The sequence below is a fragment of the Rhinolophus ferrumequinum genome, chromosome 5 (assembly GCF_004115265.2).
Source record: "Rhinolophus ferrumequinum isolate MPI-CBG mRhiFer1 chromosome 5, mRhiFer1_v1.p, whole genome shotgun sequence".
In the NCBI taxonomy this organism is placed as follows: Eukaryota; Metazoa; Chordata; class Mammalia; order Chiroptera; family Rhinolophidae; genus Rhinolophus; species Rhinolophus ferrumequinum.
In genome coordinates this window covers 78,225,331-78,252,791 of record NC_046288.1, presented here as the reverse complement: position 1 = coordinate 78,252,791, position 27,461 = coordinate 78,225,331, and the positions used below count along the sequence as shown (strand labels likewise).

Genomic DNA, 27,461 nt, shown 5'->3' with positions numbered 1-27,461 from the left:
AGAAAACAGGACACTTCTATGACCCTCCACTGCTCTGCGGCCAGGACCACAGTCCACCCGGCAAACATGGCCCCAGGGGCGCCGGTGGAGTGGGTCAGAATAGTGGTTCCCAGGAGAGTCTGATGCCAGACTGCCGGTTTGAAGCCTGCCTCTGCCTCCTTAGGTGCTCCTTGGAACTTGCTGCCTGTCTCTGAGTCTTGGAGTCTTATCTACAAAAGCAGACTGTAACAGTACCTAGCTCAAAAATGTCCATGCAGAATGGAGGACCTAAAACACCAACCATACTTTAAGCAGAGAGTCCTGACATGGCAAGAAGCACACCATATCCACAAGCTAGTATTGTTTGTCACAGCCTCATGGGGCCACACTGAGCGTCCAATAAGATAATAGCGCCCAGGCGCTTGGTGAGCTGTAAATGGTTATTTAAAAACAAAAGCTTTTGTCATTTGACCAAAACAGCAGAAAGAGAACATGGTCCACTCTCGGATGAAACCCAGGGGCTGGGAGGCTGCCTTTGTGACTCAAGACCAAGTTCATGAATAGAGAGAGAGAAGACACTAGTTCCCACTTAGGATCCTACTTCTCACTGAGATGCAGCCTCAGCTTTTCAAACCGGGTCATCAGCTTGCTAGGGGGGCTGTCTTGTGACCTAATTAAATAGTTGGAAGTGAAAGGACTTTTGCAAAGTGGAGGAAAGACTACCTCGATAGCAGTCATCTATGCTAAAATGACAGAGCTAATTAATGCCGTTTTAATTAGGAAACCATAGGAAATTAATTTGCAGTGGCAGTAGGGTGCCCTCCTCAGGGGACATGGTGGGACAAACCCAGAGTTGGGGGTCAGAGACCTGCATTTGAGGGAGTCTCGTCTCCATCACTAGCCAGAGGTGTCACCTAGGGCGGATTATCTAACCTTTCCAGGTCTCGTTTTCCTACTCTGAAAAATGAGTGTAATTAAACTGATTTCCTCCGTTAAACAAGATAACTGATGAGAACACAGTCCAGGAAGCATCAGGTCTTACTAAACTGCCAGGTTTTGGTGTCATCACACTGTTATCATGTCTCTCAGCTATCAGTCTGGGGGAGCCCAAATTTACCTGAGAATGGAGATTTGGTTTCTTTGTTCATTAATTCTGTATTGACCACCATTTTCCAACAAGGACTCAAGGTAGCATGCAGAAACATACATCGTACAACATTACTCCAGTAAACACCACAGTGAGTTTCAGGAGGCTATTTCTTACAAGCCCTGTGGTAAAAGCAATTCTTTGGGATTCTTCTTCCTGCTTGGTTTGTTGAATGAATGAATGAATGAATGAATGGAAGATAATATTAATATGTTGAGATTCCCTTTACGCAAGATCCCTTCATACAGGGAGTACATATATTTTTGCAGTGTCCATGGTAACCGGTTAGATAATCTGCTCCTTATAAGCACAGCCCCGTTACAAAAGCTTCATAGGATTGGGACGTTTTCTGTCCACCGTCACAGACCATCACTTTTATGACAAGGAAGCTGTCACTCCACACTGACAGGAGCCAGGACTTCCACTAAAATAAGTAGCAGGATATGACATGATCAGAGAGTTCGTGAGGCAGTCCTCTGACGGAACAGACAGAATCACTGGTAAAAGCAAAGCTGCTCTCTTTCTGAACACAAAGGAGACTAAGCAAGGCCCTCCTTTCGCGGGGTGGATTTTGTGTCCAGTGTAGACAAAATGGGGCTCATTATACCCAATTGCTGTGTCCTGGGCCTACTGTATGGGGACAACGATGATGGAGGGAAGTGAGCGGATGCTGAGTGCTGTCCTAGACGCTGGATCCAACACAGACGCTCGATACACGGCAGCTCCGTTGTGGACTCCATTGAAAATGACTCATGTTCTCAGGTATGACAGTGGTCCAAAGCCATCTGGGGAGATATCTGGATGATGAGTTTAGACAGAACCTTGGAGGAGCATTTGCCATGACGGTATCCTTGAAAAAACATTAGGAAAACTGATCCCACAGGAGACAAAGAATGCAGAGAAACAGTTGCGCCCTGAGAATAACTGGAGAAATGGTGCTGGGCGTGGCGAACAGCCCTGATGTGGTCGTCTGCTGCTAAAAAAATGAACTTGGGAAGAAAGGAGGCTGGGGGTCTGAGAACTCCGGCCCAAGGATATCTGTCTCTGTTACAGACCGAATGGTTGTGTCCCCTCCCCGTGCACCACCAAATTTATATGTTGAAATCTGTGAGTACACACAGACCCAAACTAAAAAAATCTACCTCTATAAGCAGAGGGCAGGGAAAGACCAAAGAAAGAGGCTCCAATTGGTAACTAATAGAGCTTATTAGGGGAAACTTACATAGATGGCACGCCTTGAGCAGCTGCAAGATGGAACGCAGGCCTGCCGCTCTTGGCAGGAGCCAAAGAACAGGGTAAAGGGGGGTATCGTCACCAGTGCTCATACGTGCAGGCTACCAGCTATGGGATGTTCCATGCTTGATCAGGTCAGGACAATGGCCCTTCTAGGAAACAACACGTAGAGGGAGGTGGGAGCCATATTGGTTTATGTCAGAGTGAACAGCTACTACGATCAGATAGTCTTCAAGGGGTGTTTGCACGAAGCAATCTCCCCCTTCTACCAGCTCACGGGTCAGACAGTAGTCCTGTCACAGTCTCCTCCGCAAACTCCTGAGCCCCAATGGGAGGGTACCAGCAGGGGGGGCCTTTGGGAGGTGATGAGGTCCTGAGGGGGAAGCCCTCCTGAGTGGGATTTGTGCCTGTATTATCAGGGTTCTCCAGAGAAACAGAACCGATAGGAGATATACAGGCATATTAATTATGAGGAGATTTATTATAGGAATTGGCCCATGCAGTTATGGAGGCCAAGACGTCCCAAGATTTGCCGTCTGCAAGCTGGAGAACCAGGAGAGGCGGAGGATACAATTCAGTCCGAGTGCAAAGGCCTGAGAACTGGGCAGGCTGCTCGTGTAAGTCCTGGAGTCTGAAGGCCCTACTGGAACCCGGCGCTCCGATGTCTGAGGGCAGGAGAAGAGGGTGTCTCGGCTTAAGGAGAGAGAGAATTCACCCTTCCTTCATCTTTGTGTTCCATTCGGGCCCTTGACGGATTGGATGCCCACCTACACTGGTAAGGACTGATCTTTTTACTTAATCCACTGAATCAAATGCTAGTCTCTTCCGGGAAGGCCTTCACAGACACTCCCAGAAATAATGTTTTACCAGCTCTCCGGGCATCCCTTAACCCGGTGAAGTTAATCTATAAAATTAACCATCACAGTGCCGTCATAGGAGGAGGAGCGCTTCTTCCTCTCTCTCTGCTCTCTGCCATATGAGGACACGAGAAGACAGCAAACCAGGAGGAGGGTCCTCATCAGACCACACCTGCCAGCAGCCTGATCTTGGACATCCAGCCTCCAGAACCGAGAAATCCACGTTTGTTACTTAAGCCACCGGTGTTCGGTCATTTGTTACAGCACCCGAGCTAAGACGCTCTCTGAAAGGATTCTCCTGCAGCCTGGCCGTCACGGGGCTCCATGGCAGGCAGTGCTCACGTGACTCCCAGCCCACCTCCTTCACACACATGCCGACCTGGTGCTGGACGCACAGACACTTGCCTGCCCCTCCACCTTCACTCACACTGCCTCTCTCTCAGTCTTCACATGTCCAGGTCCTGTTCCCCCTTTCAATCTGATATTGGTGCTAGTTTGGGGGTACCTGGGATCACCTCCCTTTTTTCCTGTGCTAATGAAATCCTGATTTTGCTCAGGGCCAGTATGTTTCAGGCACTTGATTATGCTCAGGTTAAGCCAGTTTAAACTATAGGACACAATTCTCACAAGATTATGAAATCAATTTAATAGGGCATGAACAGCATTTAAGAATATAAACAGAAAATCTTTCAATAAATCACAGTAAAGCGAAGTGTTGTTGGTGAAAGTTTACTTTTCAGCTATGCGTGGGTATGTATACTGGGTTTCAACGTAAAATGTACGTCCTGTTATGGGTCTCCAGCAAACCCATATTTCTTAAAACACTGGTCTAGGCCAATCAGGAGGCTTTCGGGTCTCTACCTCCCAACCCCACTTGCAGGTTACACCAAAAGGAAAAATTAAAGATATGAATACGCATGGCACTAAAATGGAAGAAAATCTAATAAATATATTAAAAATAGTTAATTACATTTTTAAAACCAAGTACCCTTTTTGAAACACACGTGAGGTTGGCAAGGATTAGGACAATCGTCCAACCCAGGCACGCTCATATGGTACGTGTCTCTGGAAGGTAATTTCATGATGCACATCTGAAGTTGTCTGCTGCTTTTGCCCAAGTAATTCCAGTTCTAGGGATTTATCAGTCAGACAAACGCCCAACAAAAAGGAACTGATTAAACAAATTATGATATGACCATATATAAAATTCTCTGCAGCCCATGAAAATATTTTAAGTTGTTGATATGGAAAAATTCCCACCACGTGTAAAGGGAACGAAACATGTTAGAAACAAGCATGTAGAGTCTCACTGAAATATATTTACATCTAGAACCTATGCGTGTGCATGTATTATCAGAAACAGTGGGGAAAACCATGCACCAAATTAGAAGGTAAAATTATACGCAATCCTCTCCCCACCCCCACCTTGATCTTAATAGTCTTCTCACTTTTCTGTAATGAATATATATTAGTGAGGATCAACACTAATAAAAGCTCTGAAAATGTGTGGTGTTTGCCACTGCTCGAAGCAGGGAGGGGGTGCCCTCCCTCCTTAGCATGGGGACAGCAGTGCCAAGCATACTAGGACCGTATGTTTAGCAGGCACGTGCCCACTCTATGGTGAGGCGCCCTCCTCTCCCACCTTGGCACTGCACCCAGACTCTCGCAAAACCAGGGCCTTGGTTTCCTGGCTGGTACGAGGACGTCATGATCCTCCTGTTCCTACCTTGCCGGGAGAATGAGAAGCCATGGAGAGACTTCACAAGTGCCAGGAATCACATCAATTCACGTGGTTATGCCTCTCATTGCCGTGATTCCTTAGGGAGAAAAAAGGTGATTCAACAATAAGCAAAACCAGAACAATCCATTCATAATCCAAATTTTAAAAATAGCACTCAGCAAAGCCAATCTATGGAGAATTAGAATCATATGAGGGTCTGGAAAACGTCAACCGAAAGGAGGTCGTAAGCAATGGGAAATTTGTTAACTGCAAATGCTTTTGTTAGAAAACGACTCAATTTATATAAATGTCTAATCTCTAAGTTGTACACCTGAAACTAATATAATATTGTATGTCAACTGTAATTGAAAAAAAATTATTAAAAAGAAAGGAAAACGAAAACATCTTGCGTGAATTGGCGAGCACTCCTGTGCAGAGCTGTCCTGAGGTCCATGCAGGGACCAGGGTTTAAACCTTGGCCGTGTTCCTCTCTAGCTGGGTGACTGTTGAGAAAAGAGCCTCCTGCATCTCGGTTTCCACATCTGTAAAATGGGAACTCTGCAGGACATTACACAGATTAAATGAGGAATGAATTAAAAGGGCCTTGTATGATGATTCACCTCACTAACAATGTCTTCCCCTTTCCGGTTCTCTGCCCAGTCCCGACGGTGGGAGAGCTGAGCCGGGTTTCCTGACTCAGCGCGGGGCTTGTGGGCGCTTCCTTTCTTTTCCCCTCTTGGACATGTAGCTTCCATCATGGTCCTATGGGCCCACTTCAGAAGGGAGCAGATCTGGAGCCTTCTCATTACCAAGATCCATCTTCTGGTGAGAAACAGAAAATCAGACAAAAAGCAGTTTTGCCTACACTGCGGTGTCAGCATTGTAGAGACAAAGGGATGCCGTCTAGGCTCTAGGCTGAATCCTCTGTCGGTGTCTGTGTTGCCAACGGATGTATAGAGGTTCCTGCACAGAAGCTTTGCCCTCTGAGACGAAGACAGAGTGAGGTCAGCCTGGGGGCTTCGGTACGGACCTGGCCTGACTCCAGGCAGCCCGAGCTCAGTTTATTCCACACAAACAGCCCCTTCACTGGTGGCCCTGATTCCACACCCGCTGCCCTGTGACTCACTCTTCACACAGCAGAAAGAAGTAATATCCTAACTTCTTACCTGGCCCTTGGACCAGGAATAGCCAACCAGCTCCTGGCCCCTGGGCTTGGATGACCTGGACCTTTGCTCTCCGCCCCTTTAGTGCGTTTCAGTCTGCAGCCTGTCCCGCTCGCGGGAGCCCCAGTACCACCAGCTTCTTTCTGCTGGTGTAATACTCCCTACTCACTCTCACCCCAGAGGCTTTGAACTTGCGGGTCTCTGCCTAAAGGAGGTTCCTTCTAGCTCAGATCCCTGCTCACATATTCCCTTTAGAGGACTTCCCTGACCATGCAGTTTCAAGAAACCATCACATTCCTGTCACCTTGTTTTCTTTATAGCACCTTTCACCCTTCGCAATACTCAACCATTCCCAAGTTTATGATCTGGTTTCTCTATTGGAATGTAAGCTCCCAAGGACAAGGACGCTGCCTGCCCTGCCTGCTATGTCGCCGGCTTCTGGAAGAGTGGAGGTGCTCAAAGGGTTTGGGTGTTCAATTGCACCACTTAGTGGAACGTGTGTCCTTTCTCCCTTCCTCAACGTTGGAAGTCGTGTGGTATCTTGGCCCAGTGCTTTCTGACCTCTGCATGACTCATCTGAAAAGTTCCACAGCTGGGGGAAGGGGCAGGGCCTTAAGTAAGGTCCAGTAGGCAGATCTCTGAGGTTTGAGGAAATCTGGAAGCTCTGCGTTCTAACCCTGCTGTGCCTTATCCAACTGTCTGCCTGGAGCAAGCGGCATCAGATGGAGATTTTAAATAAAACGTAGGCATATGCTAAAGAACTTTGGCCCGCAACTTTGATTGCAGTCTCTCTACTTGTGGCCTTGGGAAACGCAGCCAGCGTTTCTGGCCCCATAATGCTGAGGTCCAGATCCTACAGAGTGATGGCGCTAGGCCAGCAGATCTCCAACTTGGACATGCAAGTGAATCACCTGGAGGGCTGTAAAAACCGTTGCTGGGCCCCACTCCCCGAGTTTTGGATTCAGCAGGCCTGGGTGGGCGCCAAGAATCTGCATTTCTGCCGTGATCCTGGGTGAGGGGACGCTGCTGGTCTGGGGACCACACTGTGAGGACCACTAAGCTGGGCCACGAGGCATCAGGCAATGATGGTCAACGCGACCGAGATTTGAACAGTGCTTTTCTATCCACAAACCGAGCTTTACAGGCATTCTGCTCCTCCCAACAACCCTGAGAAGTGCGTTTTGTCAAACCCGATTTGCAGACTGAAGTTTGCGGTGTCACACGGAGCAAGGTCCTGACTCCAACACTGCACAGCCAGAGGGCCCTCCCCGTGCTTCCTAGAGGGGTAAAGGTCCTAGACATCCAACATCCAAAAGGTCACCACCGCCCAGATCCCTTACGTCCTGCTACCCTGGCATGAATTATGGCTGTGGCCTCAGGGCGGCTCCTTGCCTCTGTTTCTCCCTCCTCTCACAAGCAGCCGATAGTACAGAGGTTGACAGTATGTGTTTTCCAGTTACAGAAGGGGTTTAACTTTCTGCCCTGCAATGTGCTACCTGTGTGATCTTGGACAAGTGTATTTTTGTTTTCTTTTCCCCCCAATTTATCCTCTCACTTGGTGATTAAAAAATCCACCTTCAAATTCCACTTACGCTCTGCCCGTTGCCTACAGGATTAAGTCCATGGTTCTTGGTAAGGATTTCAAAGCTCTCCAAGGTCTAAACCCTGCTTCCTCCTCCAACCTCCCCGGGAACGATGCGATTCCTTCTTGTCTTCTCAGCGCAGCCGAGCCCCTCGTGATTGTAATGCCCCTAGTATTTTGGGCTGCTTGAATTAAACAATTTAATTCGTAACCAGGCCTTTGTTTGCATGTTAACTGCTCTCCCTGCTCAGCTCCTTCTGTTCTCCCGAATGCAGTCCTAAGTTGCTGAAGTGGTGTCTCTTTGTCAAGCAGGAAGAGGTAACTTCAGGGTCACGGAGGAGAAGAATTTATGAGTTTGTTTTGCAGGAGGAAAGAATGTCTCTGAGGTAGATGGGACCAGCTGCTGACGCCCAGGCGTCTGATGCGAAAAAGCGTCATCTAGGAATGAAGAAACAGACTCCTCTCTCGGGTCCCTGGAAGTCCACCCTTCCAACTCCTAGCTCCATACAAACTCCCTACATTTGCTTTGCGAGGAACAGATTTGAGAGATCTTGTTCTTCTGCCCTCTTTCTGTCTCCAAGCACCGGCGTCCGTGTTTTGGTGTCCTTACTAGTGCACCAGGCACATGACCCTGAATTTTGGGAAGTGATTCTGTAACATCAGCACGATGGCAGGCACTCAGATATGAACCAGTGAGTGGATGGGGCCATGCTGTGTGATTCCGCCCTCGTTCACATCTGGCTTGCCCTTCCTTTCCCTTATCTGTTTAATTCCTGCGCCTTTGAAAGGTAGCCCAGGTGCACATCCTTCACAATGGCCGCCGTGTTTATTCATCTAGTAAATGTTTACCAGTCGCCTCCACGTGCCAGGAAACGTGCAAGATGCTAGGGCTCCAGTAGTGGGCCTGGTGGCTCTGCGACAAGCAGGACCTGTTTCTGGGAGCACTTATCCCATGGGACTGGAATGGCCCGGTCAGTTCACCTGTCAGTCCCCCCAGTAGGCTATAGATAAGCTTCATGAGCAGAGAGTAGAGCTTATTCATTTCTGTGCTTTGCACCATGACTGTGCAATTGGTATTTCTTAGACCAAACCCGACACAATACTGATGCATTTTTTGGTTGTATTTCACTTACCTGGTTAACTCTGACAGTTTAGCTATTTCTGACCTTCTCCAGTATTACATTCTTATGTAGACATATCTAAAAGGAAATGACACTATGCTTATTGAAAATAATTGCAGTTTTAGACTCATACATACAGAGAACGAACTGATGGTTGCTAGACAGGAGGTAGGGTGGGGGAATAGATGAAAAAGAGGAAGAGATTAAGAAGTACAAATTAGTAGTTACAAAACTGTCAAGGGAGTGTCAAGTACAGCATAGGGATATAGTAATAACTATATACAAGGACGGACAATTAAGTTAGCGAACTCATCCTAGAAAAAGTGCTACATACCTCATTGCTGAATATCACTAGGGTCACCTTGGAAGTACTCCCCTTGGGAAGCTATGCACCGATGCCAGTGCCTAGTCCACTTTCAAAGTATTTTTGGAACACTTTTTCAGGAATGGCCATCAGAGCTGTCATTGTATTACCCTTGGTGTCCTGAATGTCATCAAAATGTCTTCCTTTCAATATTTCCTTTATCTTTGGGTAAAGAAAGAAGTCATTGGGGGCCAGATCAGGTGAGTAGGGAAGGTGTCCCAATACAGTGATTTGTTTACTGGCTAAAAACTCCCTCACTGACAGTGCTGTGTGCATTGTCGTGATGCAAGAGCCATGAATTGTTGGCGAAAAGTTCAGGTAGTTTTTGTCTTTTTCACACACCCTTTTCAGCACTTCCAAATAGTAAACTTGGTTAACTGTTTGTCTAGTGTGCAAATTCATAATGAATAATCCCTCTGATATCAAATAAGGTTAGCAACATCGTTCCAACAAGGTGGCGAACTTAATTGTCAGACCTTGTATAATGCCAGGTGGGTACTAATCGGGGGAATAACTCTGTAAATTACACAAATGTCTAACCACTATGCAATACACCTGAAACTAATATGAAATAATACTGAATCTCAACTGTAACTGAAAATTAACAAAAAAAAAGATTTTAAGCAACAAAAAAATTGCAGTTTCAAAAACACCCGCTTTGCAGGTGATTCACACTTCAAGTATGCATTCCTTAATTCTTGATCCTATCCCCTTAAAAAGGTGCCAAGTGTACTCTCAAGATCCCTTTAGTTTCCTCACCTGCCAAAAAGAAAGTTGTAAGTTAGAAAAATACATTCTAGCCTTTTTTGTTAGTTTAAATATCAAACAACTTCAAGAACAACTTGACTACGACGCCAAGACATGTCTGTCACTGATTTGCCGTATGTGTCGACTATCTTTTCCTACTGGAAGTTAGAACAGAGGCTGTTGAGCATCAGCTGTTCCCTGCAGGCACTTTTCAGATCACTACAACTCCCTCAGAACGCCAATTTAACAACGTCCCCTCTCCACTGGACACATTCCTCCTTAATCAGACTGAACCTAATCTAAACCATCCTAGATGCCTCCGGCACTTACGAACGCCGCATTATCACACGGGGCCATAACATACGGATATTTTCAGCAGTCATTTGCACGGCCCCATTTGCCACAAACTCGCCCCAGATGACATTTTTGTTGCCTTCTTGATATCTTAACTCTGCTTTTACTTCTCCGTGCCTCTTAGGCTCTGATAACAATCTGCTTTTACTGTGCACACAAATTTCCTGAGAGACAAAGGCCAAGTCCTATATGTTTGGTAGAAAATATGAACAGAATGGATTCTGCCACTATGAGCAAGTTTAATGTCAGGTTCTATCTGAGTTGGTGCAAAAGCAATTGCAGTTTAAAAGGTTAAATTGCAAAAACTGCAATTATTTTTGCACCAACCTAATAGATGGTCCAAGCGCTGGGAGAACGACTGCTGAATAAATGGGGCATAGTCACCTTTCCTTTTCCCTAAAAACAACAAATAATACATGTAAGAATCCAGAGTGTTCTCTAAAGCATGTGTTTTAGAGTTAGGTCTAACTCCTCATTCCTTGGAGGCCCTTTCAGATGTCCTAGTGCATGGATGTGAGCTGTAATACAGACCCTCCATGCGCAATGGCACAGAAACAAAAGCATCTATTTCTATTTCGTGTCTAGACTGAACTGAGTGTTCCAAGTTGATGGGCACCTTTGGAGACCCAGGTTCCTCTCCTCCGCTGGCTATGCCATCCTGAGGGCTTGCATTCATCTGCACGGTTGGGGCGAAGTCACACCTTCTCTGGAGGGAAAGGGAGAGAAGGTGGAGGGGACCTGTCATGGCACATACCCCTACAACTGCCATCCCTTGGTGAGAAATGGTCACTTGGCCACATGGAATAGCAAGATGGGCTCGGGAATGCAGTTCCCAACGAGGCAGCTATGCGTAGGAACAGAACAGTCTGACGGACAACTAGTGGTCTTTAGTAAAAAGCATTTCCTTATTTCTATTTCATAGAAGCACTTGAAACTGCTGCCCAGTGATCTTACTTTAAGCAAATCCAATAGGAAGAAAATCAGACTTACACAAAAATGGGAGAGCACTAGATTTTAGAACAGAAATCAACCCGAGAGATCGTGTGGTCACTGGACGAGTCTCCAGCAGATGTTATTTCACTGACTGCTCACTATCGGTCTCCCCCAGAACAGGGCCTCTATTCACTGCTGGTCCCAGCACCTAAAATAGTGCCTGACAGACGACACATAGGTGGTTAATCAATCTCTGTTGAAAGGACAGACAGATGAAATGGAAACATATCATAATGTCATGATTTTAAATTACTGTGTGAGTGCGTGTTCTCCTCTGCTTAGCTACCAAGAGTGGAAGGAAGAATTTGGGGGACCTAATTATAGCAAGTTTCTTCCATGGATATGGATAGAGTATACATGCTAGTCAGAGTACAAAGTACAAAGGAAATCTGGACAAGCTCCTGAATGACCCCTGGTGTTTATGCTTCTGTTCCAGAGGAAAAGCTAGTAAAGGGTCTGACCTATTTCATGCCTTAGATTATTTTTAAGACCAAAGTACTTTCTTGAACTTGACTCCCAAATAAGAAAAGCATATTATGTGACATTCAAAACCTATAAAATGCAAATACCTTCATTTGGTGAGAGATAATAAAAGGCCTATGACCAAAGCCTGGCCTTCCCGCCCCCCACAAAGATAAAAATCAAACATTTTGTCACCATTAAGACCAGATAGTCCTGTCACTTGTCAATTAGAAATAAATTCTTTTATAGAGTGGGAAATTCACTCTCCACGAAATGTAACAGTAAACATTATCAAAAGAAATTCAGTGACCTTTTTAAAAAAGATTACAAAATTGAATTTATTGTTTCACACAAGATGCACTTATAAAATTAGTACTGAATGCCATTTTAACAGAACACATGAACATCATTCTGAATTCCCAATGTACTTTGCAAAGGAAATGACCATGTTCGAAAGTGACAGCACAATAGCAGAGTAACTCAAGCTGAATTGAAAGGTATACCCACATCCTATTCTTGCTCTGATTAGGGCTATGCTTGGCCAAGTTTTCCCCAGAACTCATTCTCATTCACCATGGACACTGTTCCTTTTAGGTGGAGAAGATGAGCAAAAAAAAAAAAAAAAATCTAAAATGGGGCTTCATTGAAACATGCACAAAGCAATTAAGTCTTTTCATTTTTAACATAAAATACTGCATGGTCTCACAAAAGCATTTCTGTAGTACAGGTTCCTCTTTTACCCTATGCGAACATTAACCTTCAGATTTCTTTAGTTAATGCGAAACATTAAAATTCACTTTTGTATTTCAAATGCAGAAGCCAATGCATTAAAGCTTGCTTTACATTTCACCCATGAAACAGACAAATCACCTAAAATTTACCTCTGAATATCATATCCCTGAAATAGTAGCACAGGAGCTGAACTTCAAAATGAAAACATCAAAGGAAATAACAGTTAACAGTGACATCTGGACACTTTGAAATTAGATGTAAAATTTTTATAAAAATGCAGAAAGGGTTCTCAAGAAAAAATGTGGAAAATAATCTGTCCTGTGATGTAGGCCACAACTAGTGATTAAGCAGAAATGTACTTTTATCTCAACAAGAACCAAAAAGCACCTTTTGGTTGTTGTTCCCAATATCCGTACACAGACATCCGCCCACAGCCAGATGGCCGCCCCACAAGCCCGAACACCCCTGGACTCGCCCCCCACCCCCAGCACAGGCACACCCACAGTTACACCTCCCCACACACTCTTCCACAGAACACAGACCCTGCCCCACTGACACTCCAAACAGAAGGACAATGTGTTTTATGAGCCCAAGCAAGAGGACCCTGCCCAATCCACTTAAAATATTTACTTTAAAACTGTTCCTTAAAAAACCCAGTTACACCAACAACTTGGAATTTTGTACACTGACAATTCTTCAGCCTATTCAACATCAAATCCTTTTAACTGTAACAATTTATGATGCAATTAGTTTTGAAGTGAAACCAGTTAACTATACATTAAAGTTAACACTGCTATGCTTTTTCAGTATAAAAAGTAACTTTCTGTAAGGGAATTTCTATTTTAGCCACTGCAATTAAACAATACACAGCTCACATTTTGCTTTAAAGAGTAAACTGAAAAATTATGAAACATTTCCCCAGTGATGCATAACCTTCATTCATTAATATTTTGTGAATAGACAAACTGGCGTAGGGCTTCTTTTTTCTATAAAATGCTACTAGTCATCATGTCTTATTTAAGGTAGCCTTATTCTGATTAATTCAGATGCATCTTCAAGGATTATTCTGGTGATCAGAACATTTATCTGGACTTAAGTTTAATTATTTTTTTAAAATGCTTTGGCAGATGAAATGGAGTTTGAAAACTTTGTGAAAATAGCATGAGAAGGGAAAGTAATGTCATGGTGAAAGCTTCACAGTTTCCCACATATATATTCTTATACTGATGGGACTGAGAGGCAAAGTTCGATGTTCTGGAAGCACAGACGGAAAGAGCAAAGTGACTCTGAGGTTGTTCTCGTCGGCCCGGAAGTGACGCTGCGGCTTCTCCAAGCAGGAGGAAGCTCCCAAAAAGTCAGGCCTGGAGGTTGCTGCTGTTCCGTGACCTGACCTTCAGTCAGACCACATTACTGGAAGGAAGATACTAAGAATTGCTTTCCATTAATAATTTAAGTTTTTAAATAAATATTTTAGTGCCCCTTTTAGCATCTGTCTGTCCTGGTAGCACAGCTTGGCTGCCCCGAGATGTGGCACTGGGCACACAGAGCCGCAGAGCTCAGTCAATTCGGTTTCCGCAAATTGTAAACCTGTCTATCTCCAACAAATCTTTCTTTGAGGACCTGTGTTTTAATTCAGAGTTTTCCTGTGTTATGTCCTTCTCGTCTCCATCTGGAGTTGTCAGAAACTGATCAGAATTGCTTGTCACAAGTAGTGGTATTACATTTTCCTTTTGATGGGTAGGCTGGCTGGTGACTGAGGCAGACAGGTTTTCTTCTGTGGAAAAACAGAGCCCTTAATTAGAAAAGGATTCCCTCTAACTTATAATAAATATGAGCTCAGCAGTGCAGCGGTCCTGAAGAACCGTGTAAATGATAACCAAGAAGCGAGCTGTATAAGCAGCCATAATTTACAATGAAACTTAGAGGCTACGCCATTTCTGTTTGCTCACCCAAAATTTTACAGAAGGGCTAGTACATGAATCATATCACACAAATAACGCCATTGCCTGATCTTGGAAATATCAGAACTCCTACATAACAAACTCCCTCCTATATAAACAAGTCCTAATGTGATTGTTGCCAGACCTGAAATACTAACATTAGCTCCTATAGTCGGGACATCAGGGCTTCGCAAACTCTCAACACATTCCTCCTCTTAAGTGTAGTCACCTTGGCAAGACGTAGTGAGCATTCCACATCAGAGGTAAAAACAAACCAACTAACAAAACCCCAAATGTTTATTTTGGGTCACAGGGATCCTAGAACCTGGCCTGGAGGACAGCTGGGCTGGGACCTGGACCCACCAATAGCTGAATCACACATTCAGTTCTTAAAGAAGCTTCACTGAGGTAAAAAGATGTACCACAAACTGTACATATTTGAAGAAAAACTTGATGAGTGTTGACATTGCACACACACCTGCTGAAACCATCCCCACCACTGAGGGAACGAGCGTTCTTCTCTCTCTCCTGGTCACCCTGTCCCCTGCTCCCCCAACCCAGCTGTGCTGTAAAACACCATGCACCCCATGCTGTCTTGAGAGTCGGTCCCTCTTCTCATCCTTGCATCAGGCCCGAGCTGCCTGAATTGTAATACCTTCCTGAATGGTGTCCAGACTGCGGTCTCCTGACCCCCAAGACATTCTACACACACCCAGAGCCACGTCTGAAATGCACTTCTTATACACGGCTCTGGATCCAGTGGCCTCGAACTGCAGTATGTTCCTAGAGGTTCATGCCCCCATTAGTCTGGAGGCTCCTTGAAAGCAAGACTGCCGCTTGTTAATTTCTGAACGAACCAAGGAGCCTAGCGTAATGGGATACCTGCGAACCCACTATGAATTATCCACTTAGCTGAAACGTAGGCAATCCCGTTAACAATAGTACTTACATGTTCTTTACAATGGAAAATTATTTCCAGGGATTATACAAGGTTTTCTTCTACTGTATTTTCATTCCCTGTAACATACACGATGAGCACAGCCCTCCCTACAGACTGGACTCCAGCCTAGCTCAAGTCTCATCTCCTGGTACCTTCCCGGAGCCAACTCTACTCTCAGAATATGGAGCTGCTCGTTCTCGGAATGCTTCTTCAGGCCTCTAGGACTTAGCTCATGCTGGTCTCCTTCCTGAGGGGCCCTCTCCACCCATCTTCACCTGAGCCTACTTCTTCGCATCCTTTAAGATTTAGTTGGGCATCACCACGTCCAGGAAGGGACCTCTCCTTCCCCTCCAGGCCTGTTTATAACCTCAGTCACCTATTTGGATTATCCACTTGTGTCATGTCCCTGTCAGTCTGGGAGGCCCTGAGAACATGATTTATTTACCTTTGTACCATCCAGGCACACAGTGGTGCCACGCATTTAAAAAGAAACCATTTCAACTGTAAGTCATATGAACACTAATAATACCCGACTGAACAGGGAGCTGCCATCTAATGAGGAAAAATTAATAAGCCAGTGTCCGAGTTCTTCCTCCAAGTGTTCCAGGCCAGAAACCCTGGAATCATCCTAACTCCGCTCTCTTGCTCACACTGCACCAGCTCATCAGCAAATCCTGTGCTCCCCTAGATTCTCCGAAATCTGCTCAGTCCTTCCGCCCACACCACTAACCTCTGCTCGGAGCCAGGCAGCCCCTCCCTTGGCCTCTGGGCTCACCCTTTTTGACTATTTTTCACAAAGCTTGAGGATGATTCTTTTTAATGTCAGTTGGATCACATCACGCCTCGGCTCCAAGTCCCCAGTGGCCCGTTCCCAGAGTAAAAGCCAAGGTCTTCACAACAGCCCACAGGGCCCTGGGTCAGCGAGAGCCCTCAGCGGCCCTGACTCCTTCTTCAGCCCCCTCCCCTGGGATCCGCCAGTCCAGTGCAGCCACCCTGGTCTTTGCTGTCCGTCCACATGCCAAGCGCATCCCTGCCCTGGGCCTTCGTACGTGCATGCTGGCCCTCTGCCCGGGACGCTCCTCCCAGGCAGGTGCCACCTCTCCGCGGTTGGGGGAGCGCCCCAGCGCCCCATCAGGCTGCCTTTCCCCGGACACACCTCAGTTTCTCCGGGCACTCACTCACTGCCACCAGACATACGCATATTCCCTCAGGCGCGCTCCTCCCCTCTCCCTGACACAGAATGAGCCTGCCTTTTTGTCCCACTGCGTGTCCCCACATAGCAGGTGCTCACTGATCCTCTACTGAACGATGAATGAACTAAAAACTCAGCACTGCATTAGGTTTATCTGTGATGAGATCTAAATAGAAACATTAAAAATAACAACTAAGCAAAGTGAAATCAAATCTTGAAAGTGTTGGCTAAACATTGACGAAACAGTGATTTTTTTTTTTACCAGGGGGACTTCAGACAACTCTTCAGAAAATGATGCAGAGAAGTGATGACAAGAGTCCAACCTACCTTGAGAGGGTTTACACTTGCTCGGGGATTTGCTGGGGGGTTTGCCGGGAGTGCTGGTGGGGGGACGGTTAAACAACTTCTCTTCCATTTTGGCTTTCTTCACATATTGGCATGATTTTCCCAATAGCACAATGCTATTAAGTACTTTCAGGGTTATCAACCTACAGCCAGAAAGAGACAAACGACCACTGTTGGAATTCATCTCAATCATGCAAACGCCACCTACTACAGGAAGGCAGTGGGACGTGGTGAAGAGGACGGGCCCAGGAAAGGGAGAGCCTGGTGTCTGAGACTTCCTTAGGCCAAGACTGAGTTTCCTGGGGCTTCTTTATTATGGAGGACATTTAAGATAAATTCCTTAGTTCTCTTCTAATATATAAGAAGAACTTAGACCGTTTAAAAATTATACCTTCTAACTATTTAACATTTATTCTCTTCTTATATCACTTAGAAGTTTTACCTTCCAAATTATTTAACATTTATTCTCTTATTACAAACCAAATACATTTAGGAAATGCAGATGAACAAAAAAAAACCAAATAAAACAACTTATAATTCCACACCCCAGTGCTAATAACTGTGACATGTGGTGTGTTACCTTCAGTCGTTGGGCTATGAGTTATTCACCCACCTGTCCTTTTCGCTGTTCAGAATGGCGTCTCTTTTACAAGGCAGTAGGGGCTGGAGTTTGGGGCCAGAGTACAGAACTGGGGGCCAAGTGTCCGAGTTCAAATCCTGACTCACTACTCAGAGGCTGTGTGGACCTGACGAGTTTCTTAATCAGTCAATCAACAAAGGAGATGATTCGGAAAGGTGCTCAGAACAGTGCTTGGCACACAGAAAAGTCAACCAATTGTGTTCTTTTATTATCATTGCTGTTTTAAAAAACAATGTATCAGGAATATTTTTTCCCATCATCTAATGTTCCTTACTGACATTATTTTAATGGACTTAAAACATTTCACTGTATGAGTTAACATATAACAAAGCCCCCAGAGCCCTTAGTTTTGGGATATTTAGATTATTTTGAATATTTTTCTTCTATTAAAGAGGTTCTAATTAGGAAAACTTATATAATGCCTTAAAATAAATTCCTAGATAGCTATAATTACAGAAGTGAGGTTTCTAGGCCAAAAGGTACATGATATTTTCAGGTATTTCACACAATGTGGCAGAAGTTCTCAAACAACTCTTCACACGGGAATCGCCTCACACATGGGGGTCCCTAAGTGACATGGCACTAAGGGCCCCACTGCCGGTTTTCAGTGAGTGAAGAAGTAGGGTGCTGCTTCTTATGTCTAAGATGAAATCCTGGCAACTGCAGGTTACAGGTCAGCGGGGGAAAGTCTGAGGAGGGTCCGGGAGGGAGGTCCAAGCCAGAATCAAAAAGACTTCCTGCACGTCCTAGGCTCTGCACCCCAGGAATGCAAACATGGCGGCCCTCCCACAGGCACACGCTCCCCACTTCACCGAGGCCCCAGCTTTGCTCATACCTTCCACTGCTTCCTCACACTGCCTAGGCGATGTCTAACAGGACTGCGAACTTACTAGATCCAAACCAGACATTTTTATTCCAACCCCAACCGTCCCCAAAATCAAAACAAAAGAAAGCAAACCCCACGCATGTATCTCACGGGCTTCCCTGTCACAGTAAACGGCAATCCCATTACCCTAACTCTGGAGCCCCAAACTCTGTCACTGCACTCGCTTCTCCTCGTTCCCTCATACCTCACATCCTGTCAGTTCATCAGCAGACCTGTCTGGCTCCTTTCAGAATACACCCCTGGCTGACCAACTCTTACCACCCCACTGCTACCGCCCCGATTCCAGCCAGTCACCTTGCCCTGCAACGACCAACTTCCTGACCTGGCCTGACTCCTGTTTCTCCTCTTGCTACACTGCAGTCCATTCTCTGCACAGCAGCCAGAGGGGCTCTGGCAAAAAGCCCAGGGGAGCTAGTTTTCTTCTGCTCAGAAGCTCCCCGTGGTTACCCCTCCCTCAGAGCTGAAACCCGGGCCTTTCCATGGCTCCGCCTGGACCGCTGCGTTCCAGCTGCCCTGATGCCCCACTGCTCCTCGCGTCAGACCTGTTCTGTGTCCACTCTGCCGAGTCTGCTCTCTTCCCAGGCACGTGCATGGCTTTCTCCCTCCCGCCATCCCGGCTCCACTGAAATACCAGCTCACCAGAGAGGCCCCCCGCCCGCTTTCTCTAAAGGAATCGCCTCTGTCACGCTCCTCTCCTTACCACATTTTCCTTCCTGACGCTTACTACCAACTACCACTGTACAGTAGTACCTCGGTTTTGGAACATCTCCGTTGACAAACATTTCGGATTACTAACGCCGTAAGCCCGGAAGTAAGTGCTTCAGTTGTCGAACACACCTCGAGAGTCGAACACGTCACGTGGCTTCCGCCGAGCGCAAGATCCTGAGGCCTAGCCGTGGGCTGTTTTCCAACATTTCAGAACGCGAACGGGCTTCTGGAACGGATCACGTTGGAAACCGAGGTACCACTGTACAATGATTTGTTTTTTATGGTTGTTGTCTATTTCTCCACTAGAATTTCTGTGGCTGAAGAAAGCTGAACACATCAGTGAGGGCCTACCTTCCCCGCTCGGCCAGAGCACGTCTGAAGGGAAAAAGGCTGGGGGGGGGGGGGGAGGAGATGGGAGGGAGGGCAGAGGCACAGCGTTTGACGTCAGGGGGCCCAAGGAACTCGGCCTCGCTTTCGCTGAAGGGAGATTCCTGGGCGGGCCTGAGGACTAAAGAAGGCTTTGCAGATTAGGTGGCTTGGAGCAAGTTTTTAAAGGAGGAGAGGATAATTGGGGCATTACCGTGGTACAAGGATAATTAGAGTAAATCAACAGAATGGACAAGTCAGTGAGCAGACGTGCCTCCCTGGTCTATCGAGGGGAGAAGCGGTGAGACGCTGGGAGAGAGGTGACATGTGGTGGGGCCGGGGGTGAATTTGAAGTAACTCAGATTGGAGCACATACGCTTCAGTGTATTATGCACAGGCAGCTGAAACTAAACAAAGGTTTTCAGATGTAGCATATACATGCTTCACATCCCAATTTGTTCACATCAAACAGAAAAACACTAAAATGATAAGCTTGTGAAACAAATGAGAGCAATTATAGCAACCCCACCTGAAGAACAAGGCACAATGCTGAGAACTTCGAAGGGTGCTGTGGGAGGTACACCAGAAAAGAAGGATCTCGTGTTTTTAATGTCAACAACCTGAAGCGGTACCTCAGTGCAGTAAGCATTTACGTGTTGATTCAGACAGAAAGCAGTAAAGGGCGTGTAATCTGATCAGAATTATTCCTTGCTTAGGATATCACTGAAATTGGCCGCAACACGGTCCTGAAGGTGTGAGAGCATGTACCTCACACCTGACGCTTGGTGCAGACAATGAGAAGTGACTGCTCCTGCGACAGAAGCTTCCGGAGCACCTGTCGTGTGCCAGCCACCAGGCAGAGAGAAATGTGGGAAACACACTCAAAACGGGAAACAGGGAACAGAGGTGTCTCTGGAAAGCTGGCCTCAGCCTAGGGGAAGCGTCTGAGTGAACCTACGGCTGGAGTTACGACCACACTCTGTTTATTGTCTCCCCACTTTTCTCCTCGAGATGCTCCACTCTGACTGTCTCCCAGACCCTCAACACCTCGGGCACTCCTGAAGCCAGTGTGGGGACAGGGTCCCTTTTTCTTTTTAAGTAAATCTAAAGGTGGGCCGGGGTACTTTATCACAAATTCCCTTCTTGAGAAAATTAATAATGGCAAAAACACCACTTTATATTGTTATTTTCTTACCATTTCTCTCTCCCAACCAGAGTTTAAGCTAAATGAGACCAACAAATTCACAGATAAAAGTTCACCAAACCCAGTCATAGGCAAAGAAACTACATTTCTGCATCTTCTTTGGGTTTATATGACATAGGCCTTGAGTGTGTTAAATCATTAATGTGGCAAACGGTAGAAATTCAAAGTGGTTTTGAACATAGGCAATTATACGCAATGGCAGATTTCATTTTATAAAAGAAAATATGAGTGAAACTTAAATCCTAAGCAAAAGGGTTTTAAGAAAACAATTTCACTGAAGATTAAAATGAAATCTACCGTGCTATCAATGCAACCAAACAGCAGCGTATTTAACTGAGTCACAAACACATCTGGAGGCAGGAGCTGGTAGGGAGCTCCCCAGGCAGTTAGTGGGTGGAGTATGATTTGGTCGCTGTTAACTTCCATTACATCTTGCATTTAGACTTTACCGCATAACCAAAAACATATTCAAGAATAGTTAATCTTACCCAAAATAGAAGAGTATGACACAGGCATAAGACAGGATTCCTTGCACTTTAATTGAGCTTGTTACAACTCTGATGAGCTAGCCAGAAACAAACCAAAACAACAAAAACACACAAACAAAACACACAACCAGAGTTATTAGTTAATATTTAAATAGAATTCTCTATGATGATTTTAACACTTTGGGCACACACCTGTGGCCTTTGTCTAAATCCAAGTAAACAGTTCTAGATTTGTTGAGTCATATCAAACTGTGGCAGCTTGGGAAACCTTCTGTGGTAGATTTGCGTTGTTTAGGCAAATCTCAGATGCCTGTAGCTAATGCTACGTTCAACTGTTGACTCTCTGAAGTCAGACACTACACCTAGTTCATGAATGACATGTTTACTTATACTGTATAGAGATGCAACTCAGCTGACTGTGAAAATGACACATTATTCAGGAAAATACAAATGAATTCATCATGCTACAGGTATCCCCACCAGAGCTAGAACCAATTTAGTGGGCACTTCCCTTATTCTTGCTTTTTCTGTCCTTTATTCTTTCTTTTTAAGAACCCCCCAATGACTCGCAGGGAGCAGGGAGAAAAGGAAACCCTAAGAGGTTTGTACTGTTTAAAAAAAACTAAATACTATTACAAAATCAATTACATACAGAATGGAAAATTTGTCTGTTGGATAGTTATGGTTGAACACCTATTTTACTTCTTGTTTCACAGAAATCTAGCAGTAAAACCACTACCCTTGGAAGTCTGCTGACTGAATCTGGTGGGATCTGTCAGGGGAAAATGTTCATACATTATAGCTTCAGCTTTATACCCATATATAGGCATTCCCCGCTTTTTGAAAGAGCACTTTATGCCACTGTTTTTATGAAAGACCTACATTAGTACCTGTTTTCTTCACTAGCCGAAAGAAATCCAAAGGAAATTTTTGCTTTTACTTCAAAAGGCGTAAAGTGTAAAGAGCGTTCAGCGTTTGATTTGCAGTGAGCTGTTCTGGAGACAGCTCACACCCCCAGCAGTGAGAGCGGCCCACCGAGCCCCTCCCCCAGGCACGCCACTCAGCATCTCAGCCCCAGGCCCCCAGAGCTGTGAACAGTGTGATAATCTGGGCTTTATCTTGATTTATTTTGTGCATCTGTCAGCAAGGTGTGTCCTCAGGTATCAGAATAGCTCAAGATACCTTGGAAGGTTATGTTTAGGGTAAAACTGGATTTAATTAAGTGTTTTAATCGTAGTAAATGAAATAATGACATAAATTAACTACTGCCTCTTCAATTTACATCGTTTCGGTAAAGTTATGAGAAGTTTCACAGAAATGCTCTACTTTCAGCCAGGGGGGAAACCTGTATTAGGGTCTAGGGTGACTGCTACACGGAAATGGAAAATAACTGACCTCATCTAGTAATGCTATCAAATGGAAGAGTTTATTAGGGTATCCTAAATAAACATCCTAAGATACACATTAAGCAATACTTTAAAAATGCTGCTAATAAAAGAACAATTGGGAGGAGATGGAATAGACTGTCATATGTTCAATAAAGTTTCACCATGAGAAAACTGATACGGAAGTCCTCCTCATTTCCTGTAATGGGGAAGTGACCTGTTGTACGAACATTTGTGCTGGAAATTAATACGGCTCTAGGATTTTATTCGTTAATATGAAAGGCAAACCAATGATCACATTCAAGGCTTAACTGACTTCATTTTTATCTAGTATATCATTAGATAACTTGAAGATACATAAGTACGAAGCTTAATTTCCATGAGACCTTAATACATGATTCCTTCTACTATTTTTGGATATGAATTCATTTTAGGAGCTAAGGTAACATTTAGAAGTAAGTATTGCCATTCTTGGGCCTCAATTAAAAACTGATTGCTGAGACCTTAGTATATGCCTAAAAGTCCTAGATGTTTGCCAAAACTACGGTGTCATTTTGAGAAAAGAAAAGAAAAAAAAAAAAACACAAGAAAAAACCCACCAAAAACCAAAACCAAAACAAAAAAACCAAAAAGAAAAAACCTAGTAGATAGATCACTGTGTAACTATAGTGATGACAACCCCTTCGAAAATACTGGTTTTCCACAAGTGTTTTGTTAATCAACTATCAATTAAGTTTAAATCTTTTGGTATAACAACCATGAAAACTCATTTAAAAACAAAAAGTCTTTAAATACTAAATTAAAAAATTCATACTCATCATGAATAGAGTTTTCTGGCAAATAAGTTACTAGATAGTCATTATTTGGCAAAGCGGGGCCATATTTAAATCCAATCACCTAACCAATTCTTTAAAACAAAAATCAATCAGGCTATCTAGCTTTATCCTCATGCTGTACATATCATGTTCCCAACGATAGGAAACAAATGTAGAAAATTTTAATATTCTATTTTATCAATCTCTTAAACCTTAAATATTTTACTCTTTAGAATCCTCCATTTTTCCAAAATTCTAGGAGTTCCTTTTCTGAAGCAAAAGAAGGCTATCTTGTTATATAATAAACCACTAATATAATTGAAAACATGTAGGATATGGTTATCTGGAGAGTCACACTAAAATTTAAATGACATTGAATCTATTCATCATCCACCATCTAAAAAAGTCAGGCAAGCTGGTCTAAAATATCGTTTGGTATGACCCGCAACTTCTTTATCCATCTCCTAGTTGATTTCCAAGAGACTTTGCATTAAGGGAGAACTCTAAATGACCTCTTGCAAAAAAGATGGTTGTATGTGTTTTGAAGTGAGGACAACAGAGACACAATAAGGAATATAATGAAATACAAGTGCAGCCAGCCAAGTCTTCTTAATGAACGTTATTACATTTGGATGTGGCTAGTAACTACTTACAAGGCTATTCTGAGCAATTCATTAAGATTTTAAAAATTGATAACTTTTTTTAGTTGATTTAGTAAATTTCAGTGCTATTATTTAATACGTGTATACATATATATACATATGTATATATATGTATACACACACACACATGTATTTCCCAAACATAAGAGTAGAAATTTTCATTGTAAAAACTTTGGAAAATGAATACAGAATATTTCTTCATTTGAGCATATTATAATTTATTTAATCTGTTTCATTTGTTTCCAAATTTTTACTACTGTAAATGTCACTGTAGTGTATAACCTTGCCTAGAAATCATCATGTGCCTTTTATAACTATTTCCTTAGGATAAATTCCTAGAACTAGAATTATTCTGTAATACTGTCAAACTGCCCTTTAGAAATGCTGGATCAACTCATACTTGTACCAATATGTGTTACAGTGGCCACGCCAATGCCTACCATCAGGTATTTCTATTCAAAAAACAAAACCTTTGCCAAGTGACAAATGGCAAAAGAATGTTCCCACCGTTAGAAAAGCCATTATATAAGAACAGTGCTTTAATATCATTTATCTATTGGATGGCTCAAATTCCAAAAGGATAATGCTATAATTTAAAACAAAATTTCCTTCCAAGTCATTTACCTTTGATTTTTATATCAAGTCCTTCTGAAACAAACTTACTCTTAATCCATTTGTTACTATCCTATAATGATGGCTATCGAAACATTTAGAAAAAGAGGAAAGTGTGGACTTACCAGAACAGCCAGTGGGAGAGGAATGAACCCCATTCTCCGCGCCACAGAGTCGCTGTAATCAGTATACGCCTGGACAGAGGAAAGGGAAAAAGATTTATGAGATTTAAACTGCATTTGTAAAAGTACTATTCACTCTTTATCAGCTTATTTTCTAAACAGGTGAGGTTACCAGCATGAAGAGAACCAGGCACCTACTATGTAATTTAGTAAACCGATGTGGAAATCTAAATGTTTATAAGAAGTTTTAAACACAAAGTTGCCTAACTGTTACAGTGCTGTAAAGATCATACCCTATTTATATTAAGTATTAGTATTATTTTTATTAATTTGTAAACATTTAGTGTCAAGAACAGAGTTTATGTAAGAAGTTTAAGTTTATGTAGCTTTCCATTCATCAATATTCCATACTAAATTAAATCACTGTCAATTAATTCCAGATTATGTTTTGGATATAATGCTCACATTTTTCTGTCGACTGCTAACAAGGTCAAAAGCAAGGCTGGCTCTATATTCACTGTAGACCTAAAGACAAATAAGAAGCCAATATTAAATAATACAGTGTAAATACGTCATGTGAAAAGACTTTGTAGATGAAAATATTCGCTAATTAACCAGGAAAAAGGTCCTAAGAACCAAGCAGATATCTGGGTAGTGTTTCTCTATTTGTTTTCCTACAATAAGGATAAAAAACAGCCTCAAGTCCCCCACCTGTTATGTTCACAAGCCTTTTAAAGGTTTCTCTTCAAAGAGGGATACTCAATGATTATAATCCTGAGAGTTTAGAATTTTGGGAAGAGTGGGTATTTTAAGTAGTGTAATATATATAAAATAACTTTAAAATTTTAAATTAAATAAACAGTTTAAAAAATATTATTGTTACTGTACATCTCATAACAACGCCTTCTTAGAACACAGCAGTCACGAAGGTGCTGTAAATTGCCATTTCCACTGAAAACTGCACTGAGTACTTGAATCATGCCTATTAATTTCGACTTCAGATGTTGAGAAAATGATGCCATGAAAAGGGAATCACTCTGTGTTGAGGAAGCCAAGAGACTAAACGGTGAAACCACTTTATCAGTGCTTTACTGAAAAGTGTAAAATTGTATTTTATTCAAATATATTAAAGCATTCCGAAACCCATAATCAAATCATCATAGTGTAGCAGTTGCAACTGCTTCAGATTTTAAATCTTTGCCTTTTGAAATAAAATAAGTAGCAGAGTAAGACAAAGTACAATCCAAACAAAATCTAGAACACTGTTGGAACTACTGTTCATTTGGGTACTGCTGAAGGAATGAGGGATGCACTAGAAAACTCGCCCAAGTTTGGTAGATGAGCCTGCAGCCACATGTCTATTTCTGGAAACCACAGAGTATCTGGTTACAATACAAACCAAATTTCTGTTTCATCAAACGTTTTCACCAGAAAAATGTAAGGTTCTTGTCTTGTAAAACTTACCAGAACCTATTCATACCCACAGGGGAAAAAAAATGAATTTTTAACAATAAAGTCTTTAATAATCTAGCCAGAGAGAAAAGTTTTGATAGTCTAATGTTTTAAATACAAACAATGTGATTTTTAAAAGTTCAAGTAAACAGATGACGTAGTATTAACAGTTTGCACTAATTGTAAGTTAGTGACACTCTGACCTCAACTACTAGTCATTCCACACCGACATCCAAAAATGTGGCACCAGAACTGTTTAATATTGAAACATTACACTTTCAGTAATGTAATAATTTTTAGAAAGTTAAAATTATAATTCTAACTTTAAAGCAGTTCTATTAACTTTAAAGCTCTTCTATTATCTTCATAAATGCAGTAAACCTAAACTTGTCCTTCTACAACTTTATATTACAGAAGTCAACATCAGACACTGAAATGTTTAAAATACATACATCCGCAGTAATGTCATTGAACTTGGTGATAAAGGCATGTTTTACAATATCCACAGCAATTTCTGATGCAATCACCATACAGACATCTGGAAATAATACCCAGAGATGATCTATAAAGTATAGGAAAAAAGACAAATCACTTAATATGAACAAAATTCATAATATCAGAGGCTACCATAGACATCTAAAATCCAAAGGGCAAAACTATTATGTTTTCAATAAATGATAATAGAGAGAGAACTTGCATTCAATTAATTACCAAAGGAGCCATATTTTACCAAGCTAAAGGATAATTCATTCAACCAACATTTATTTTGTAGTTTCTTTGTACTACTAAGGGAAGACCCAGGGGGGAACAGAGCCCTGCCTCCCTTCCTGGAGCCAACATGGGATTGCTGGTGGGATGACTAATTAAGCAGGTTCCTTATAAAATCCTTTCATTCTATAGATGCCTCAGTGTGACAGTAAATAGCTAGTAGGGACATGTGCCACCAGGGACAAGTCAACCGAACAATTTTTTTCCCTCTTTTATCACTATGACAAATACATAGATTAATCATTTATTTCACTGTCATACAGATGTAATTTGTCAATTTTGCTCACCTTTACATTTATTAAAATGTCAACTCAGTGTCAAGTATCCATAAAAAAATGCAAACAGATAACTTCCTAAGACCCTGAAGAAGGATGTAAGAATGGGATGGAACAAAAAGAAAGTCAGAAATGTTGACGATGACCTATGGCAATTCAGGACCTGGGAAGCGGCTGGGGCTGGACACTCTGACAAAGCAGTTTCAG

At 43.2% G+C, this 27,461-nt stretch overlaps 1 protein-coding gene across 5 annotated transcripts in view; it reads right to left on the bottom strand.

The window, feature by feature from the left end:
* Positions 1-12,033: 12,033 nt before the first annotated feature.
* Positions 12,034-27,461, bottom strand: part of TAPT1 (transmembrane anterior posterior transformation 1) — a 53,215-nt gene continuing 37,787 nt past the window's right edge. For all 5 annotated transcript variants that reach the window (XM_033106193.1, XM_033106197.1, XM_033106195.1 and 2 more), the window contains 6 exons: positions 26,664-26,773; positions 25,225-25,284; positions 24,763-24,831; positions 21,164-21,240; positions 16,854-17,014; positions 12,034-14,228 (listed from right to left, as the gene is read on the bottom strand). In XM_033106193.1, the coding sequence (XP_032962084.1) occupies positions 14,011-14,228; positions 16,854-17,014; positions 21,164-21,240; positions 24,763-24,831; positions 25,225-25,284; positions 26,664-26,773 (695 nt within the window). In that variant the 3' untranslated portion in view covers positions 12,034-14,010. The remainder of the gene's footprint in view (positions 14,229-16,853; positions 17,015-21,163; positions 21,241-24,762; positions 24,832-25,224; positions 25,285-26,663; positions 26,774-27,461) is intronic.